The sequence below is a fragment of the Eumetopias jubatus genome, unplaced genomic scaffold (genome assembly GCF_037043125.1).
Source record: "Eumetopias jubatus isolate StellerSeaLion01/CBP00866 unplaced genomic scaffold, mEumJub1_p1.0 scaffold_16, whole genome shotgun sequence".
Taxonomy (NCBI): Eukaryota; Metazoa; Chordata; class Mammalia; order Carnivora; family Otariidae; genus Eumetopias; species Eumetopias jubatus.
In genome coordinates, this window is record NW_028274822.1 from 67,659,970 (window position 1) to 67,680,437 (window position 20,468).

General features: G+C 51.5%; 2 protein-coding genes across 2 annotated transcripts; both read left to right on the plus strand.

The window, feature by feature from the left end:
- The first annotated feature begins 2,014 nt into the window (after positions 1–2,014).
- Positions 2,015–4,492, plus strand: LOC148162310 (glutathione S-transferase theta-1-like). Its single transcript, XM_088019730.1, has 5 exons — positions 2,015–2,432; positions 2,522–2,609; positions 3,507–3,657; positions 3,966–4,142; positions 4,226–4,492. The coding sequence occupies exons 1-5, from the start codon at positions 2,321–2,323 to the stop codon at positions 4,424–4,426; spliced, it is 729 nt and encodes a 242-aa protein (XP_087875856.1). The 5' UTR covers positions 2,015–2,320; the 3' UTR covers positions 4,427–4,492.
- Positions 4,493–4,580: 88 nt separating this feature from the next.
- Positions 4,581–16,340, plus strand: LOC114203999 (glutathione S-transferase theta-4-like). Its single transcript, XM_088019731.1, has 5 exons — positions 4,581–5,407; positions 7,495–7,582; positions 13,527–13,677; positions 14,233–14,409; positions 15,621–16,340. The coding sequence occupies exons 1-5, from the start codon at positions 5,296–5,298 to the stop codon at positions 15,816–15,818; spliced, it is 726 nt and encodes a 241-aa protein (XP_087875857.1). The 5' UTR covers positions 4,581–5,295; the 3' UTR covers positions 15,819–16,340.
- The last annotated feature ends 4,128 nt before the right edge of the window (positions 16,341–20,468 follow it).

Consider the following 20,468-nt stretch of genomic DNA (forward strand, 5'->3'; position numbering starts at 1 on the left):
CCAACCCACTCACGGCTGTTCTCTGGGTCCAGGGAGGCGCTGCCCACAGCCCAGCCCTCATCATCTCAAGACTTGGGTTCTGACAGAAAAGAAGTGCATGGGACAGTCCAGGAGGAAGGCCAAGAGGCAAACCGACAAGGCTGGGGAGTGTGGCTACACTGGGTGAGGGGGCACCGCAGGGCTGAGGGCACTTGGGCTGTGGTAGGGTGCCGGGCAGGGGAGCATGGGATCGGATTTGGACTTGAGGAATCCCCCATGGTGCTGTGTGGACCAGGACAGAGGGCCTCTGGTGGAGGCAGAGGGGCTGGTCAGGAAGCTGGTGAGGTTGGAGGGATCAGGTCTGGGTAAGGAGGAGGGAAGACTCCAGGGGGCTGGCCTGAGCCCCAGGGGGTGGGGGTGCTGCACCTGAGGTGGGGGGCACCAGAGGAGGACAGTCAGGAGAGAGATGCCTTGAGGTGCCTGCGTGGGACAGTCGGTTAAACGCCCGACGCTTGGTTTTGGCTCAGGTCCTGATCTCATGGCGGGTGGGATAGAGCCCTGAGTTGGGCCTCCGCGCTCAGCGGGAGTCTGCTTGGATACTCTCTCCCTCTGCCCCTTCCCCTGCTTGTGTGCTCACATGCTCCCTTGCTCGCTCGCTCTCTCAAACAAACAAACAAACAAACAGAGAGAGAGATGTCTTTACCAAGTCAGGATGTCAGGACAGTTACTCAGACCAGAGAGAGGAGAGACCCGGGCTGGGAGGGTGGGGGTGGGGTCATATAATTGTGAGTGTGTGTGTGTGTGTGTGTGTGTGAGAGAGAGAGAGACAGACTCTGTGTGTGAGTCTGTGTGTTTGTGAGGGCGTGACTGTGTGAGTGTGTGACTCTGTGTGTGTGTGTGCAAGAGAGACAGACTGTGTGTGACTGTGTGACTGTGACTGTGTGACGGTGTGTGTGTGTGACTGTGTGTGAGTCTGTGTGTTTGTGAGGGCGTGACTGTGTGCGAGTGTGTGACTCTGTGTGTGTGTGTGTTTGTGAGGGCGTGACTGTGTGCGAGTGTGTGACTCTGTGTGTGTGTGTTTGAGAGACAGACTCTGTGTGAGTCTGTGTGTTTGTGAGGGCGTGACTGTGTGTGTGTGACTCTGTGTGTGTGTGTGTGCAAGAGAGACAGACTGTGTGTGACTGTGTGACTGACTGTGTGTGTGAGTGACTGTGTGAGTCTGTGTGTTTGTGAGGGCGTGACTGTGTGTGAGTGTGTGACTCTGTGTGTGTGTGTTTGTGAGGGCATGACTGTGTGCGAGTGTGTGACTCTGTGTGTGTGTGTTTGAGAGACAGACTCTGTGTGTGACTGTGTGTGAGTCTGTGTGTTTGTGAGGGCGTGACTGTGTGTGAGTGTGTGACTCTGTGTGTGTGTGCAAGAGAGACAGACTGTGTGTCTGTGTGACTGTGTGTGTGTGTGACTGTGTGTGAGTCTGTGTGTTTGTGAGGACATGACTGTGCGAGTGTGTGACTGTGTGTGTGTGTGAGAGAGAGAGACAGACTCTCTGTGTGACTGTGTATGTGTGTGTGACTGTGTGTGAGTCTGTGTGTTTGTGAGGACATGACTGTGTGCGAGTGTGTGACTCTGTGCGTGTGTGTTTGTAGGCGTGACTGTGTGCGAGTGTGTGACTCTGTGCGTGTGTGTGTTTGTGAGGGCGTGACTGTGTGCGAGTGTGTGACTCTGTGTGTGTGTGTGTGAGAGAGAGAGACAGACTGTGTGTGACTGTGTGACTGTGTGACTGTGTGACTGTGCGTGTGTGTGTTTGTGAGGACGTGACTGCGTGCGAGTGTGTGACTCTGTGCGTGTGTGTGTTTGTAGGCGTGACTGCGTGCGAGTGTGTGACTCTGTGTGGGGGGGGCACAGGCATGGGCTGGGAGGAAAGACACTAAAAGGCCTTCAAGACCAACAGTGCGTGTCTGCCAGGGAGCATCCCCCTGCAGCTTGCGTTGCGAAAGCCGCCCTGGCTGCCCGGAAGCAGAGATAAGGGGGTGGCCCAGCCAGAGGGAGACGCAGGCCGGGGGTGGAGGGCAGTGCTTTGTAACACCCCACGAAGGAGGAGAAGGGTCAGGCTGGGGGACTCTGCTCTGGAAAACCAGTGACAGATCTCCAACAACCCACCGTGCCTCGTCCCACAGAGGCCAGGCGGTGTGGAGGCTTGGCGGGGCGCCCAGCTCCTAGCTCAGAGGAGATAGGTTTCAGGGAAGGGGAACGAATTTCTTCGGGCCCCATTTTGGAGGGACCGAACCAGCCCCGGGAGGCAGACCTGAGAGGAGGGTAGGTGAGGGCAGTGGGAGGGGCAGCCATGCCGCTGGAGCTGTTTCTGGACCTGTACTCACCCCCGTGCCGTGCCATCTACATTTTTGCCCGGAAGAACGGCATTCCCTTCGAGCTGCGGCCTGTGGACCTAGGACGGGGTGAGCCCTGACTAGGCTGGGCTCCATGGAGGGGGGTGTCTGTCCAGGGGCCAGAACTTGTTGAGCCACTCGTCCCCTCCATCCCTCAGGGGAGCACCTGAAGCCTGAATTCCTGAAGGTGAACCCCCTGAGGAAGCTACCTGCCCTCAAAGACGGGGACTTCCTGCTGGCGGAGAGGTAATGGGGTCCTGGGGTCTGCAGAGGCTTCTGGGTTGGGGGAGGTGGAGGGAGGAAGGCAGAAAGCTGATGACCCCTCACTGGGAGATTTTTCCAAACTGGTGTGACCCCCCCCCTCCTTCCAGCTCACCCAGCTTGGAGGTGGCGGGGGCTGGACTGGGGGGCGGCTTTGGGGCTAAAGCTGGTAGCGTCAGCCTGGAAAAGGGGCATAGGTCACTCAGGCAGTCCTGGACAACCTGGAGCCAGCTGGGGAAGATCCAAGCTTGAGGTCAGCTCTCCCCAGAGGTCCCAAACCCGGGCCTTTCAGGCACAGGAGCCGGGGGCGAGGCAGCCCCAGATCTGCACCGGAGATGCAGAGAGAATCCCGGCCTTCCTGGGCTCTGCATCCCAGTTCCCCCCACCCTCGCTCTCTGCCATGGACAGGTCACAGAACTTCGTGCCCCATGTTTCTCCTCTGTCAAATGGGGGAGTAACGTAACCCCCTCCCGGGACTTGCCTGAGAATAGAAACTGGTCACCGAGTACCAGGAGCCCAGGGGGGATCGAAAAGGGTTCTGGGGAGCACTGGCCTGGGAGGGAACTGGGAGACCCCTCGCGCAGGTCCGCCTTCCTCCCGTTCAGGAGGACTCTGACGCCAGAGAGCGGGGCCTGGAGACAGAGGGCTGGCTGGGGTAGGAGAAGGGACGGGAGGTGGAAATATGGGCCCATGGGGGAGCACTTGAGGAATGGAGCAGTTTGGTGGGGAAAAGGTGACCATCGGTGGGGATGTGGGAATGGGGGGGGGGTCCTCCCTTGGAGGTGCCGTTGGAGAGAGATCCAGTCACATCACCCTGTTTGCGAGAGATGAGGCTGCCTAGCGTTGAGGGCTGGGGAAATCTCCGACGCCTCCTCTTTGCAGCGTGGCCATCCTTTTATACTTGAGTCACAAGTACCAGGCAGCGACCCACTGGTACCCAAGCGAGCTGCAGGCCCGCGCGCGTGTGGATGAGTACCTGGCGTGGCAGCACACGGCCGTCCAGCTGCCTGCTAGCAATGTCTACCTGTGTAAGGTGAGACTCCCTGCCCTAGTGTGAAGGTTTGGGCAAGAGCCGGAGCCCCCTGTGCTGGAAAGAACCCACTGGCCTATATACAGCCTGCCATCCACTGTCCCTGGTAGACATCCGTAATCTATCACAGTACTCTTTCTGCACCCCCCCCCCCCAACGAGTCTGAATGTCGGCTTCAGAAGCCTTCTGAATACAGTGCCCCAGGGGGTATCACTGACGGATGGTGGGGATGGTGGCCAGGAAGGGTGGCAAGGTGGTTGAGATTGTTTGGAGGAGCCTGGGATAAGCCGCCTCGATTCTCCCCCGCCCAGTCCCTCCTGCCCCATTTCTCGGGGCAGCCTGTGGACCCCGTGCAGCTAGACCGGCTGTTGGGGAAGCTGAAACCAGCTCTGCAGCATCTGGATGGGGAGGTCCTGGCCGCCAAGCCTTTCCTGGCCACCGAGCAGCTCTCCCTGGCAGATCTGATGGCATTCACGGAGCTGATGCAGGTGAGCTTCTCTTGCCTGCTTGCCCCTGGGGGGACCCCGGGCCCAGGGCTGAGTCCCCTGCTCCAGCTGCCCTGTCTCCCCAGCCCACTGCTGTTGGCTGCGACATCTTTCAAGACTGGCCCCGGCTGGCAGCGTGGCGAGCCCGAGTAGAGGCTGCCCTGGGCCCTGAGCTCGTCCAGGATGCCCACAGGCTTGTGCTACAGCCTCGGGACCCCCGAGACGCCCAGCGGGACCCCAAGCTGGCCCAGGAGCTGGTGCAGAGACTGCTGGAGCGGCTCAGCTGAGAGGGGTATGGCCGGGCCCGCTCCCCTGCACTCTCCTGCCACAATAAACGTGCTGTGTGCCCTCCACTTGTCTCCAGCCTCACTCGGTCTTCGGAGGGGGGGTCTAGAGCAGAATCTAGAGGGACAGATGTCCTGCAATGATGCAGCCTAGAGTGAACAACACTCAGAATTCTCCACGTGCGTCCAGTTGCCTTCCTGAGTTGCCAGGTGCTGAGTTCCCCTGGCCACTGCCAGTCCCAAGCCAAGCCAGAAGTTTCTGGGCTTCTCTGCATGGCACAGCCTGGCTGGCCGACCCCTGACACCCCTGTGACATTGTCCCCGGTGCCCTGACTGCTCCCCAGGCTCCTGTTTCTTTTTCTCCCAACACTTTTCTAGCTACAGTTCAGGCTAGACTGACCTATGCCTACCCCCAAGCCCTGCTTCTGAAACCCTCCGTGGTCAGTTCTCATTGCCCTGTCTCCATTCTGGACCCCGCAGAGCCCAGGGTCATGGGCTGCAATGAAGTTCCGGCCCTGAGAATTCCTGTGTGTAAGTCCTTTTACAGAAATGGGCCGCAAGGACAGACAGGCACCAAGACGGAGGGGAGGGGCAGGGCTGCAGGTGGCCCCCACCTTCTGCCCCCAAGCCAGGGGCATCTCCCCAGTCTGCTCCTGAGTCTCCCCAGAATCTTTGCTGCTGTGAGAATTCCGGCCTTCCTGGCCTCATGACACCACCAAATGAAACAAGAAGTTCCAGAACTCGGGGTCCTGGGCCTGGGTTAGAGACGGCTGAAGGGCACACGGCCAGGGCCAAGGGCTCAGTCTGCATATAGGTTCAGATTCAGAGCCTGGCGGCTGTGGCTGGTGGGGGTGCCCAACGTGTGTCTCAACATGGGCCTGGAGCTCTATCTGGACCTGCTGTCAGCATCCTGCCGTGCTGTCTATATCTTCGCCAGGAAGAATGGCATCCCCTTCGACTTCCAGTTTGTGGATCTGTTAAAGGGTAGGCACCCCCTGCTGCTGCGCATAGGTCTGGTCCAGAGGGGAGGCAGGGCACAAGGTCAGGGTGTCTCTAAACTGAGACACAGAGGAGACACCCCCCCCATCAAAGTCCACAGGGGAAGAAACATTTCCCAAGGGAACTATAGGCTGTCCATCCTTCCCACATATTCTACCCTGCTATCAGGTAAAGTGGAAGGCAGAGCTGCTGAGCGTCCCCCAGTCTCGCATCCAGTGCCCTTGGCTTTCCCTCGTGGGAGGGTAGCACTTGTTAGCTGCAGTACCTCTGATCAGTTGGCAAAGGCTGCAGACATGTGTGGTCATTTCACATCTGAGGGAAGACCCCCGCTTCAGTCCACACCCATTCCTCCCCATCGTGTTCACACCTGCCCAGGGTGACACAGACCCAACACTATCCCAAGCATGGAAGGGATTCTTAAAAGCTCAGGTCACAGAGGCAGAAGTGTCTAGAACATAGAGGAGGAGACCTGATGCTCTGAAATGAAGTGTGAGTCCAGCCCCAGAAATGTTTCCAGCCAGAGGCAGCTGGCTGTGGAAGGGTTAAGACTCCCAATAGATTGGGACACCTGGTTGACTCAGTTGGTCGTGTGTGTGGACTTTTGATTTCCAGGTTGTGAGTTCAGGCTTATGTTGAGTGGAGAGCTTACTTTAAAAAAAAAGAAAAAAAAACTGAGTTCAAGTCCATGTCGAGCAGAGTCTACCTTTTTTTTTTTTAAGATTTTATTTATTTGAGAGAGAGCAAGCAAGCGAAAGAGCAAGAGCAAGGGGGAAGGGCAGAGGGAGAGGGAGAAGCAGATTCCCTGCTGAGCGGGGAGCCTGGTGTGGGACTCGATCCCAGGACCCTGGGATCATGAGCCGAAAGCAGACGCTTAGTTGACTGAGCCACCCAGGTGCCCCGAGCAGAGCTTACTTAAAAAAATAAAACAAAACAAAACAAAAAAATAAGTTTCCTCAAACAGTTGAAAATAGAGCTACCTTACAACCCAGCAATTGCACTACTGGGTATTTACCCCAAAGATAGAAATGTAGTGATTCAAAGGGGCACAGGCACCCCAATGTTTATAGCAGCAACGTCCACAATAGCCAAACTATGGAAAGAACCCAGATGTCCATCAAGAGATGAATGGATCAAGAAGATGGGGCATATGTGTGTGTGTGTGTGTGTGCACGCACGCACAATGGAATACTACTCAGCCATCTCAAAAATGACATCTTGCCATTTACAACGACGTAGCTGGAACTAGAGGGTATTATGCTAAACAAAATAAGTCAATCAGAGAAAGGCACTTATATGATCTCACTCATGTGTGGAATTTAAGAAACAAAATGGAGGATCATAGGGGAAGAGAGGGAAAAATAAAACCAGACGAAATCAGAGAGGCAGACAAACCATAAGAGATTCTTAATCATAGGAAACAAACTGAGGGTTGCTGGAGGGGAGGGGTAACTGGGTGATGGACATTGGGGAGGGCACGTGATGTAATGAGCACTGGGTGTTATATAAGACTGATGAACCACTGATCTCTACCTCTGAAACTAATAATGCATCATATATTAATTAATTGAATTTAAATTAAAAACAATATTAAAAAAATAAAGTAATGACCTTGGAAAAAAACACCAAAACACCACCACAAAACAAAATTCCCCATAGATTGATTGCATATGAGAGGTTCCCTTTGAATTCCGGCGGTGTGCTGGGGCTCTTGGCTGCCCTGCCCCTTTCCGAGGGGGCTATAAGGGGCGAGATCCAGGCTTCTAGGGCTTCTGCTGATTCATAGGCTGTGGCTTCAGGCCAGGAGTTGGGAGTGGGGGCTGGAGGCCTCCAACTTCTGTGAGCCAACAGGTTGTCCTGGTCACCAAGCCTGGGTTGGGGGCAGGAGTCTTGATCCTAATCCCTGTTCTGCCGCTGACTTGCCCTTTGACCTGAAGTGAGCTGTGGTATTCCTCTGGGCTTGTTTCCTCTTCTAGTGAAAATGGGGAGGAAGGCATTCTGCCCCTGGGAGACCTGGTTCGCTCTTCTCTGCAGTCCCAGCACCCTCAGACCTTTACCTTTCCTGCCCCTCTCAGGTCACCACCACAGCAAGGAATACAGAGAGATCAACCCCCTGAAGAAGCTACCCAGCCTCAAAGATGGAAAATTTATCTTATCTGAAAGGTGAGTCTTCCTTGGGGCCCCCCACCCCGCCACCTGTCTCTGTTCCTCCCGGGAGATCCACGTGGAGCCGACTGCTAGTGCTTATTTTTTATTTACTGTGATCAGTTTTATATGTACACCAAGGTAGAATGAATACTAACTAATGAGGAGTATAGCGACCTTCACATGGTACCCCTCACTCCATTCCAACAGTGATCTGCTTGGGGAGCCCATGTTCTCATCACCTGTAACCCACTTCTATTCCCCTGCTTGCCAGCCACCCTATCATTTCACCCATAAATGTTTAGGAATATACTTTTAAGAGATAAGGGCTCTCTAAAAAAAAAAAAAAAGCCTCAGGGGCGTCTGGGTGGCTCAGTTAAGCGTCTGCCCCTTGATTTCGACTCAGGTCACGACCTCAAGTTTGTGAGATCGAGCCCAGTGGGCTCTGCGCCGGGGGATGAGCCTGCTTGGGATTTTTCTCTCCCTCTCCCTCTGCCCACCCCCTCAACTCACATGCGCTCTCTCTCTCTCAAATAAATCTTTTTTTTTTAAAGATTTTATTTATTTATTTGACAGAGAGAGACACGGTGAGATAGGGAACACAAGCAGGGGGAGTGGGAGGGGGAGAAGCAGGCTTCCCGCGGAGCAGGGAGCCCGACGTGGGGCTCGATCCCAGGACCCTGGGATCATGACCTGAGCCGAAGGCAGACGCTTAACAACTGAGCCATCCAGGCGCCCCTCAAATAAATCTTAAAAAAAAAAAAAAAGCATCAATACCATGATGACACCTTGTAAAATTAACAATAATCCCTGGATTTCAACTAATATCCTATTTGTATTCAAAACTGTTTATGTCACAAATAGTTTCTTTGTAGCTTGTGCATTGGAATCCCGTTCCAAATAAACTTCCAAGTATTGCAGCGGGTGATCTGCCTCCTGAGTCCATTTTCATCTACAGCCCCCTCCATGACCCACTTTTTTTGCCTTTGCATTTTTTTTTTAAGGTTTATTTACTTGAGAGAGAGAGAGAGAGCGCAAGGAGGAGGGAGGCAGAGGGAGAAGCTGACTCCCCGCTGAGCATGGAGCCTGACTCGGGTTTCAATCCCAGGACCCCGGGATCACGACCTGAGCCAAAGGCAGACACTTAACCTACTGAGCCACCCAGGCACCTCTGCCTTTGCATTTTTTAAAAGTAGTCTCCACACCCAGTTTGGGGTCCTGTGTAGGACCCTGAGATCCAGAGGTCTGAGCTCTGCCCACTGAGCCCCCCAGGCGCCCCCTGCCTTTGAGTGTTTGTTGTGGTTGAAGAAACCGAGTCCTTTGTCCTGCGGAGTTTCCCACAGTCTGAGTTTTGCTGATCACATTCTCAGGGTGTCATGTTTACACAGTCTTTCTGTCCTTTCATTTCCTGTGAACTGGTCACTGGAAGTAGAAGTTTGGTAAGATTTGGGGTAGACTGTTTTTCAGGCTGCCTCCCAGGCGGTGCCTTAAAGTACATCTTCCAAGTGGCCCACAGGACTTCAGGGGGCCCAGGGCCTGGATTATTTTCCTAGGGTTGCTGTCGCAAATTACTGCTGACTGAATGACTTGGAACAATAGAAATGGATTGTCTTACAGTTCTGGAGGTTAGAAGTGAAAATCGAGGCGTCGGTAGGGCCCTGCTCCCTCTGAAGCGGGGGAAGCTTTGTTGCAGGCCTCTGTCTTAGGTTCTGACAGCCTCAGGCATTCCTTGGCCGGGAGATGGCCATCTTGCCTTCCGTCTGTGCATGTCTCTGTGTCCAAACGTCCCCATTTCATAAGAACACGAGTCATAATGGATTAGAGTCTACTCTAAGACCCCACTTTATTTTTACTTTTATATTTTTAAGTAATCTCTACACCCAGTGTGGGGCCTGAACTCACAATCCTGAGGTCAAGAGTCGCATGCTCTTCCGACTGAGCTAGCCAGGCCCCCCTCTAAGACCTCATTTTAACTTGATTACCTCTGTAAAGACCCAGTTTCCAAATCAGGCTACATTCTGAGGTACTGGGCGTTAGGATTTCAACACATCTTTGGAGGACACAATGCAACCCATAACAGTCTGTCCCCTGGGCCCCCCAAATTCATGTCCTTCCCGCGTGCAAAATATATTCACCTCATCCCAACATCTCCAAAAGTCTTAATCACTCTGGCATCAACTCTCAGCCCCAAATGCCAGTTTCTACATTATCCAAATCAGGTATGGGTGAGAGTCATGGTATGATTCGTCCTGGGGCAAAGTTCCGCTCTCTCTGAACCTGGGAAACCAGATGACAAGTTGTCCTGCTTCTAAAACACAATGGGGAGGGGCGCCTGGCTGCCTCAGTTGTTGGAGCATGTGACTCTTGATCTCAGGGTCTTGAGTTCAAGCCCCACATTGGGTGTCGTAGACATTACTTAAAGATCATAATAAAAAAAATACAATGGGGGGAAATGCACAGGTTGGATAGTCCCATTCCCAAACAGAGAAATAGGAAGGGAAAAAAAAAAATCTCATGCATCCCAACCAAGTCTGAAACCTAGCTGGGTAAATCGCTTTACATTTTAAGGCTTGAGAATCATCCTTGTTGGCTCCATGCTGTGTCCCTTGGACCTGTTAGGGTGGTGGCCCCACCCTGTGGAACCAGGGAGACTGAGGCTCGGCCCCCACCTGCGCCGCCCCGCTCCGGGCCTGCTGGTGGCAGGACGGCCCTACTGGCTCTAGTGTGACCCTCATCTCCCCACCCCCTCCAGGTAGGGGAATCTGGGCCGAGCTCTGATGGGCAGAGTCTCCCCTGCCCATCTCTGTGTCCATCTGTCTGGAGAAGGATCAGCCCCTCCTTCTCAGGGTATCTGATGTTCCAAGGGAAGGACACGCATGGGCATAGTCTGAGCCGCCCTCTTGCCTGTGGAGCACTCACTGGCCGTGGCACTGGGACCCCTGACTACCAGCAACCGTCCCCCCACTCCAAATCACTGGATTAAAGATGAAAGAGCAGGTCCCTGCGAGAAGAGTCAGTGAGAGGGTGCTAGGCAGACAAAAGGCCAGGCGCCCACTCCAGGGTCAGACCAGGAACTGTGATGCCAGCTGGGTGTCTGCCCCCCAAGAAATGGGGCACCTCCAGGCACAGTGAGCTCTGGCCTGCTACGGTGGCAAGAAGAGTTCAAGAATAGGCTGGTGGGCCCCACTCGGCCCTGGCGCTCCCGGTGTGGGAGCCAGGAGGGCTGATGCAGGGAACGAGCACTGGGGGCTCAGCCTCAAGGTGCAGGACAGAGACACAGAGTGTGGCCGTGGGGGCTGGGGGTTGGTTAGCGTGGCACAGGCTACAGACAGCCTGGGAGGAGCAGTCGGGACCGGGGGCCACCGACAGGTCTGCCCAGAACAGTCGTGATCCAGGATTGGCCACCAAGGGTGTGTTCCCAGAGGTCACAAAATGGGGAGGGGCGTTGGGCCAGTGAGGCAAACCTCTGCCTGCCCCTCAGGTGTTTCGTGCAGGCTAGGGACCACCCTCTCGTCTCTGCTGCCCATTCACTGTCCTCCCCACCTGACTCTATCCATTCCCTCCCCCCCTGGTCGGCCGGGCCAAGGTCACATACTATGCCAGGTGGTCAAGAACAGCGGCAGGGCTTGGGCTTAGGCTCAGGCTCAGGCTCAGGCATGGGGCCTGGCTGCTGGGGTCAAACCCCGATCCTGTCACTCATGGGCTGTGTGTCTTTGGCAAGTTAGTTGTATCTCCGAGCCTCAGTTTCCTCAAATGGAAGCATACTGGTACACACCTTACAGGGTTATTGTGAGATCAGCTGAGATGATTTAGGATTTAGGATTTCCATCCTTGAGGTTTTCCCCCTTCTTATATAGAGTTGGGCCTCTGGGGGCTCCCCCCTCCCTCCTCCCTCCCAGGCTGCTCCTTCCTGTCCTCTCCCCCCACCCATCTCTGCTCCCTCCTCATCTGCTGACTCTGCACAGACAGTGTTGGTTGGGGAGGGGGCGCAGGGTGGGGCGGGCAGGCACCTGCTCCTTGGACTTTGATGTCATATCAGACTCCAGCTCAGGACTCTCCAGGGCCCCAGATGACCTAGACACCTCAAACGCCTGTGTCCACCCTGCAGTCCTCCCTTCCTGCCCCCCGCCAGGCAAGAGCAAGAACTCCCCCTCCAAATGGTGCCTCCAGTCTGTACCCTCCCCATACCTCCTTGGCCTCTGCCCTCCTCAGAACCCCTCCACCCAGTACCGGAGGGATCTTTCTTTCTTTCTTTTGAGATGTAACTGCCGTACAGCATTATATTAGTTTCAGGTGTAAAACATCATGACTCAATTTATGTATATATTGTGAAATGATCACCACAGTAAGTTGTAGTTGATGTCCATCACTACATAGAGTTGTCGATTTTTTTCCCTTATGGTAAGAACTTTTAAGATCTACTCTCTTCGCAACTTTCAAGTGTACAATACAGTCTTATTAACTTTGGTCACAATTATATCCCCGTGACTTATTTTATAGCTGTAAGTCTGAACCTTTTGGCTCCCTTCATCCATTTCACCCCCTCCCCCCGCCTCCTGCAACCACCAATGTATTCTCTGTACTTATGGTTTTGTTTTTGTTTGTTTGTTTGTATTTAGATTCCACATATAAATGAGATCACACTGTATTTTTTTCTGTGTGATCTCACTTAGCATAACCCCTCAAGGTCCATCCATATTGTCACGAATGGCAGGATTTCCTTCTTTTCTATGGGTGAATAAATCCCATTGTATATTTACACCACATGTTCTGTATGCATTCATTCATCGATGGACACGTAAGCCGTTTCCATGCTTTAGCTCTTCTAAATAATGCTGCAGTGAACATGGGGGTGCAGATATCTTTTTGTTACAGTGTTTCTGTTTCCTTCAAATAAATATCCAGAAACGGAAGTGCTGGGTACTGTAGTAATTCTTTTTTTTTTTCAAAGATTTTATTTATTTATTTGAGAGAGAGAATGAGATAGAGAGAGGGAGAACATGAGGGGGGCAGGTTCAGGGGGAGAAGCAGACTCCCCACTGAGCGGGGAGCCTGATGCGGGACTCGATCCCGGGACTCCAGGATCATGACCTGAACCGAAGGCAGTCACTCAACCAACTGAGCCACCCAGGCGCCCGGTACTGTAGTAATTCTATTTAGGAACCTCCATATTGTTTTCCACAGTGGCCGCGCCAGTTTGCATTCCCACCAACAGTGCAGAAGGGTTCCCTTCTCTACACATCCTTGCCAACATTTGTTATTTCTTGTCCTTTTGATGACAGCCATATCATGGGCATGAGGTGATAGCTCATTGTGGTTTTTGTCTCGCATTTCCCGGCTGATGAGTGATGTTGAGCATCTTTTCATGCGTCCATTGGCCATGTGGAGGTCTTCTCTGGAAAAATGTCTCCTCAGGTTCTTTGCCCATTTCTGGTTGGATTATTTGTTTTCTTGCTATTGAGTTGTAGGACAGAGGGATCTTTCTAAAAATCAGGGTGGATTTTCTCATCCTCCTGCTTATGTAACCATAACCTTGAGGATTAAGTCCATATCCTCCTGCATCTCCGGGGGCGTCCCTGGGTGCCTCCACAGTATCTCTGGCTGTCTCTGACCATTCTCCCCACCCTTCTTCTGGTCACACTTTTTCCTTTTCTCCAAATTGCTACCTCTTACTACCCCGGAATTCCCGTACGTGCTGTTCCGCACCGAGACTGCCTTCCTGATGCCATCCACCAACTCCCATCTTGCACTCCCATGCTGGCCTCCCTCTTGCACTCACTGACTAGCGGACTGACTGCCTTTCTTGGCACCCTTTGGGCTCGTCTTTCCCCTAGAAGAATGTCAGTGCCTAGAGCCCACCTCCGGCTGGAGGTCCTGCATTGGACCCAGGCCATGCTGGGGTGGTGGGTGTAACAGGCTCAGGGAGGGAGAGGGCAGCATCCCTGGCTTTCCCTTTCTACAGTGTGGCCATCCTTTTCTACCTGTGCCACAAGTACAGCACACCTTCGCACTGGTACCCACCAGACCTGCACACACGCGCCCGCGTGGATGAGTTCATGGCCTGGCAGCACACTGCCATTCAGCTGCCCATGAGCAAGATCCTCTGGATCAAGGTGAGTGGGACCAAAGCTATGGCTGACCACCGGTGAGTTCAAGCAAGTCTCCCTCCCTTCCTGAGCCTCATTTCCTTGGCTCCCTCCCCTGCCTGCCTTACAGAGCTGATGCGAGTGTGGAATGAACCACTGGGTATGAAAGAGCCTTGTAAAAACAAGGGGAAGGGCACCCAGAAGGAGTTGATAGTACTCAAGCTGGGAGAGGAGCCAAGAAATTTCATTCTGAATTAGAAAACATCAGAGTCAAAGGGCCCATAGAGACCACCAATTTTGAAGATGACCAGTAGCCCGTATATGTACCCTGACTTCTCATCTCATGCCTGTGACAGACATCACTAACCAATCACAGGATTACTTCCTGCTGGGATCTCAAACTCCCCCTGAACAATGGCCCTAGGTGATCTCTACCAAGCAGAACCGCTAAAAGAGTTGAACTTACTTTATTTCCTTGGTTCTGTCCAACACCTCTCCAACAGACAAGGAGGCTGAAGACGGGAGGGTCAGATGGGACTAGAGTGCAGCCTTCTCTTCCCTCCCCTTCCCCACCCTGGCCAGTTGCTGATCCCAATGATCACAGGTGAGGAGGTTCCAGCTGAGAAGACAGAGCAGATGCTGGTAGAGGCGAAGAACAACATGCAGCTCTTTGAGGACAAGTTTCTGCAGGACAAGATGTTCATCACTGGGGACCACATCTCACTGGCCGACCTGGTGGCCCTGGTGGAGATGATGCAGGTGTGGAGTGGGGTGGGGGGCGGGCACAGAACCTGGGCACAGGTGAGACTGCTCTGTGACCACTGGGGCCATAGCTCGAGGATAGGCTGGTAAAGGAGGAGACATGGAGGACTGTGGGAGCCGGGGATGGGGTGCCTGGACCCCACCCAGGGGTACAAGAAGCACAGATTTTGAACCAAGGAGGATCACGATTATCCATGCTTCACAATGATTTTTCAGCATGGGGAGGGGCTGGAGGGCAGGCCTGGGACAGGGAGAAGAACATAACATTTCTCAGGGAGTCCACCAGGATCCTGGATGCCTCCTCTTCCCGTTGGACTCTCCAGGAATTATACAGAGCCCTCCAAAGTGTCCTTCGGCTGAGTGCTTCTTTTCTAGAGCTCCAGACTTATGGCTATACAAAGCAGCTCCCATGGCTCCGGATCTGAGGGGCATCCACTGTGCGTTTGGGAGGCATACCTGGGTGTGGGGCATTTATGTGGTTTCTACATGAGGGGAGGGTGGCCACTTCTGACCTAGCTGGTGTGCAGGATGGCCACTTTAGACCCTGGCCAATGTCTTGAAAGACCAACATAATTTCTGGCCAGTATGCAAAGTATCCACTTTAGTCCCTGGTCAGGGTGAAGGGCAGACCATCACCAGGAAAAACCACTTCAGTTTTTCTGCCCCAGGTGGTGTAGTCCCCTACATTTCACACCCTACCCCTTACATTTCACCCACACCCACCCCCTTGTGGGGCCCCCGAGCTTCTTGGGTGCATGTTTCTTAGACTACCTGCGGGGTCTCCCATTCCAGGCGCTGTGCCTGATCACAGAGGAAGGCTCAATGTAGAGAAAAAAGAACTGAATTCTTCCCCACCCTCATCGGAGGACAAGGGATTTCCTGGTGGAAGGCAGGACTCGTGGAAAGTGTCATGCTGGAGAAGTGGGAGCCATCTGGGTCAGGTCCTACCTCAGAGAGGGATTCAGGAGCCTTGCAGCAAGACCAGTGGCCAAGAACCCCAGAGATTCTGATCCATCTTCCACTGGTCCCCCCACGTCTATCACATAGCCTCTGACCTCTCGCCCGGGCCTGGGGGTGGGGTGGGTCACAGACTCACTCTTTGTGGGAGGCAGATGGGGAGAGCCCCTGAGGCTGTAGGAGGGGACTCAGGTGAGGCTGGTCCCCGCCCCCTCCTGGCTGACCCCTCCTTCCTCTTTGTCTATCTACAGCCCATGGGAAGCAAGTATAACGTCTTCGTCAATAACTCCAAGGTAGCTGAATGGCGCATGAGGGTGGAGCTGGCTATTGGCTCTGGCCTCTTCTGGGAGGCCCATGACCGGCTGATGAAATTGGCAGAGTGGGACTGTTCAACGTTGGATCCAATGGTCAAGGAGAAGATCTGCGAGTTGCTGCAGAAGTTCAAGTAGAAGCCGCCCATCCTGCAGGGCCTGGCTGGCTCAACCTTTTTGAGCTTCCTTCCTTAGAGGCGATGTTGCAAACAACTCCAGTTCTCTGCTTAATAAAGTACTATAACAACCACCAAGGCTGCTGAGCCCGGGACAGGGGCTGTGAGCACAGGGTATGCATGGTGTGGGAGAGGGTAGTGGTCATGGGTCTTCCCAGGTTCCAAAAAGAGTTTAAAAACTAAAAGTTAAATATGATTAAGGGTGCCCTGCTGGCTCAGTTGGTAGAGCATGCAACTCTTGATCTCAGGGTTGTGAGTTTGAGCCCCAATTGGGCATAAAGCTTCCTTAAAAAAAATCAGCTGAGGGTGCTTTGGTGGCTCAGTCAGTTAAGCATCTCACTTTTGATTTTGGCTCAGGTCATGATCTCAGGGTTGCAAGACTGAGCCCTGCGTCAGGCTCCATGCTCAGTGCAGAGTCTGCTTGAGATTCTCTCCCTCCCCCTCTGCCTCTCCTTCCACTCATGTGCGTTTGCATTCGCACACTTTCTCTCTCAAATAAATAAATATATAAAAGTAAAAAAAAGTCAACTGGATTTAATACAACTTAAAAAATAAATATGATTAAATTATCAACAATAATAGTTGATGAATTCAATACTCCATTCTCAATAATGGATGAAACAAGACAGAAGACCATCAAGGAAATAGAAGACTTGAACTATGCTGTAAACCAATGGACCTCCTGGATATATACACAGAACACTCGACCCAATGACCACAGAATACACATTCTTTTGTTTTCTTTTAAAGTTTATTTTTTTAGTAATCTCTACACCCAACGTGGAGCTCAAACTCACAACCCTAAGATTAAGAGTTGCATGCTCTTCCGACTGAACCAGCCAGGCGCCCCGGAATACACATTCTTCTCAAGTGCACATGGAATATTCTCCAGGATAGATCTTATGTCAGGTCACAAAATCAATCTCAATGAATTTAAACAGATTGAAGTCATATCATGTATGTTCTTGGAACATAATGGAGTGAAACTAGAAAATAACAGAAGGAAAACTAGAAAGTTCACAAATATCTGGAAATTAAACAGTATGTTCTTAAACAACTACAGGGAAGTTAGAAAATACCTCTAACACATGAAAACAAAAACACAGGGGTGCTTGGGTGGCTCAGTCAGTTAAGTGTCTGCCTTCAGCTCAGGTCATGATCCCAGGGTCCTGGGATCGAGTCCCACATCGGGCTCCCTGCTCAGCAGGAGCCTGCTTCTTCTTCTCCCTCTGCCCCCCCTTACCCTTTCATGCTCCCTCTCTCTGCCCCTCCCCCCTCTCGTGCCCTCTTGGTCCCTCATGCTCTCAAATAAATAAAATCTTAAAAAAAATCTTAAAAAAAAGAAAGAAAAGAACTAACACTAAGCCTTCACAAACTCTTCCAAAAAAAAAAAATAAAAATGAAGAGGGAACATTTCCCATCTGATTCTATTGTTACTGGGCAGAGAACCGGTTCCAAACTCAGGTTTTGCTTCTGGAAGCTTGAAAATCAATACCTGAGAGACAAGTGATGGTGGGAAAGGAGAGGTAGCTTTATTCAGGAAGCCGGAAACCTGAGAAGATGGTGGACAAACATCTCAAAGATCATCTTTCCCGTCCAGATGAAGGCAGAGGGTTTTCTTTTTTCTTTTTTCTTTTTTTCAGAGGGTTTTAAATGGGAAGGTAAGGGAAGAGGGAGGGGGTTATATGGAGGAGACTCAGGTGCCCAGGTGGCTGGTCCTATGTGGACATGACCCTGAACAGACTTGCTGGCCTCACTGGCAGCTGTTTTTGAATGTAGTCAGGCCTTGTCTTTTGGGAAAGTTTGGTCCTTCACTCCTCATGGCCAGTGGTCTGCAAATCTCAAGGAAAGTTCTGCTGCAGATCAAAGGACTTAGGTCAGCAAGCAAGGAGCACAGAAGCTTGAAGACTGGTTGGAGTGTTATTACACTAGGAACCCAGTATGACCCTGAGACCAAAGCCAAGAAAAAGAGCACAAGAAAATAAAATTACATGGCGACACCACTTATAAATACAGGTGCAAACATTCTCAACAAAATACCAGCAAATCATATCCACCGCATACTAAAAGGATTACATATCGTGACCAGGAATGCAAGGGTGGTTCAACATAGGAAAATCAGTCAATATAACACACAATACTAATAGAATAAAGAACAAAAATCCCATAATTATCTTAACAGATGCAGAAAAAGCATTTGACAAATCCAACACCCTTTCAGGATAGAATTTCTCAACAAACAAAGAATAGAAGGGAACTTCCTCAATCTGATAAAGGGCATCTGTAAAAAACTCACGGGTAACATCATCCTTAGTGGTGAAAGACTGAAAGTTGCCCCCACCCCCAACAGGAACATAAAAGGATGTTCAGGGTCACAGGAGGGACAGACCAGACCGAGTACCCTCCCTCGCAGAGCTACGTGGGAAATTAAAACTATCTGATAGCATGGTGACAGTGCAATTCTGCCCCACTCCCTGGTTTCTTTATTTATTTTCCCAGCTTTATTGAGGAATAATTGACAAATAAAAATTGTATGTATTTTAAGTGTACAGCGTGATGTTTTGATATACACCTAACGTTGTGAAATGATTACCATAATCAAACTAAGTAACATATCCACCATCTCACGTAGTAGCCATTTGGTTCTCGTTGAGAACCAAGAGGATGTACTCTGCTGGCAAATGTGAGGTGTACCATATGGTACTGTTAACTATAGTCACCATGTTGTACCATGTTAGATCTCTGTGATTTATTCGTCCTGCATATCTAAAACTTTGTACCCTTTGATCAACAGCTCCCCATTCCCCCATCTCCTGGTAACCATCTAGTCTCTGCTTCTAAGAGTTTCATTTTTTTTTTTTTTGGATTCCACAGACAAGTGAGATTATGCAGTATTGGTCTATCTGTGTCTGGTTTATTTTACTTAGCGTAATGACCTCCCGGTTCATCCCCGTTGTTTCAAATGACAAGATTACCTTTTTTTAATAAAGATTTTATTTTAAGTAATCTCTACACCAACGTGGGACATGAATCCCAAGATCAAGAGTTGCATGCTCTACCGACTGAGCCAGCCAGGCGCCCCAAGATTACTCTCTTTTTAAGGCTGAATAATAACCTCTGTGTGTGTGTGTGTGTGTGTGTGTGTGTGTGTGTGTGTGTGTGTGTGTTCCAATAATACTATACATTTATTTATAATGGAATATCTATATAATCTGTAATGGAATATCCATCCATATCTATGTCTCCTAACCTCACTAAAATGGAATCTGGAGGCTAGAAGGGGGACCTCTCACGCCATAGCACTCGATGTCAATTACAGGAAGACTTGTCGATTACAGACCCCAACAGAAAGAGATGTCTAGTGCTTCTCCTATGAGACAGCCATTACTCCAGGGGCGTGTGGGTGACTCAGTTGTTGGGCGTCTGCCTTCGGCTCAGGTCATGATCCCAGGGTCCTGGGATCAAGCCCCGCATCAGGCTCCCTGCTCAGCGGGGAACCTACTTCTCCCTCTCTTCCCCGCTTGTGTTCTCGCTATCTCTGACTCTCTCTCTCAAATAAAAGAAAAAAAGAAATAAGAAAAACCCAAATCCGTTACTCCAGTAACACAGCCAATGAGAAACCCTCACCACCCTGAACTCTTGTTTTTCTCCAATGGACTTCCGTTCAAAACAACCCCTCCCAACTTCTGCCTTCTTAATAAAATACCATTCCTCCCTATCATTTGTGGGATTTGTCTGTAGTTTTTGCCCTAGCTTGCATGTCCTGAGTTGCAATTCTCTGCTATTCCTGAATAAACTCATTTTTGCTAGTAAAATAACTTCTATTTTGAAGCTCAACAATTTCCAACAAGCTCACGGTCAAGGATGCTGTTTCTGCTCTGAGGACCACCATGTGAGTAGCAAGTACCTAGGTCATGTAAACTCTTCAATGGGAAAACATGTTTTTCTTCCTGAAGATGTTTATTTTTTTAAAGATTTTATTTATTTATTTGAGAGAGAGAGAGAGAGAGAGAGCACACGAGAAGAGGGAGGGTTAGAGGGAGAAGCAGACTCCCTGCCGAGCAGAGAGCCCGATGCGGGACTCGATCCCGGGACTCCAGGATCATGACCTGAGCCGAAGGCAGTCGCTTAACCAACTGAGCCACCCAGGCGCTCACCTGAAGATGTTTAAATGCACCTATGTTCCTTGTCAAAGATGGAAGCAGTTTAAGTGTCAAGAGGGTGAGATGCCACAGGGAAAGAGCTGGCCCTAGGAGAGGGACCGCAGAGTAGCTCCTAGTCAGGTGCTCCTGTCACTGCCCGGAGCAACGCCCTGTCTGGCTTTCTGAGCTCTTTGAACCCCTTGGACAGGACTGGCTACAAATGAAAGTGAGGGGCCCCTCGATCAAAGATTATTAAGAACTTGACGATGGCAATAGCAACGCGTTAAAACAACTGTGGGGCTAGATGCAGAGGGCTGGGCAGTTGCACAGGTTGCACACCAGTGAAGCCTTGCAAGGTGTGGTGGACAGACTCCAAACTAACCCCCCGTGGCGCCTGGGGGGCTCCGTCGGTTAAGCACTTGCCTTCGGCTCAGGTCATGATCCCAGGGTCCTTGGGATCGAGTCCCGCA

What these genes read in the sequence shown, in the direction of transcription:
- LOC148162310 (XM_088019730.1), top strand. Translation starts at nt 2,321, where the DNA reads ATGCCGCTGGAGCTGTTTCTGGACCTGTACTCACCCCCGTGCCGTGCC. An exon ending in GCCTGTGGACCTAGGACGGG is followed by an intron (nt 2,433 to 2,521) that starts GTGAGCCCTGAC and finishes TCCATCCCTCAG; the next exon opens with GGGAGCACCTGAAGCCTGAA. An exon ending in GACTTCCTGCTGGCGGAGAG is followed by an intron (nt 2,610 to 3,506) that starts GTAATGGGGTCC and finishes TCCTCTTTGCAG; the next exon opens with CGTGGCCATCCTTTTATACT.
- LOC114203999 (XM_088019731.1), top strand. Translation starts at nt 5,296, where the DNA reads ATGGGCCTGGAGCTCTATCTGGACCTGCTGTCAGCATCCTGCCGTGCT. An exon ending in AAATTTATCTTATCTGAAAG is followed by an intron (nt 7,583 to 13,526) that starts GTGAGTCTTCCT and finishes CCCTTTCTACAG; the next exon opens with TGTGGCCATCCTTTTCTACC. An exon ending in CCCTGGTGGAGATGATGCAG is followed by an intron (nt 14,410 to 15,620) that starts GTGTGGAGTGGG and finishes GTCTATCTACAG; the next exon opens with CCCATGGGAAGCAAGTATAA.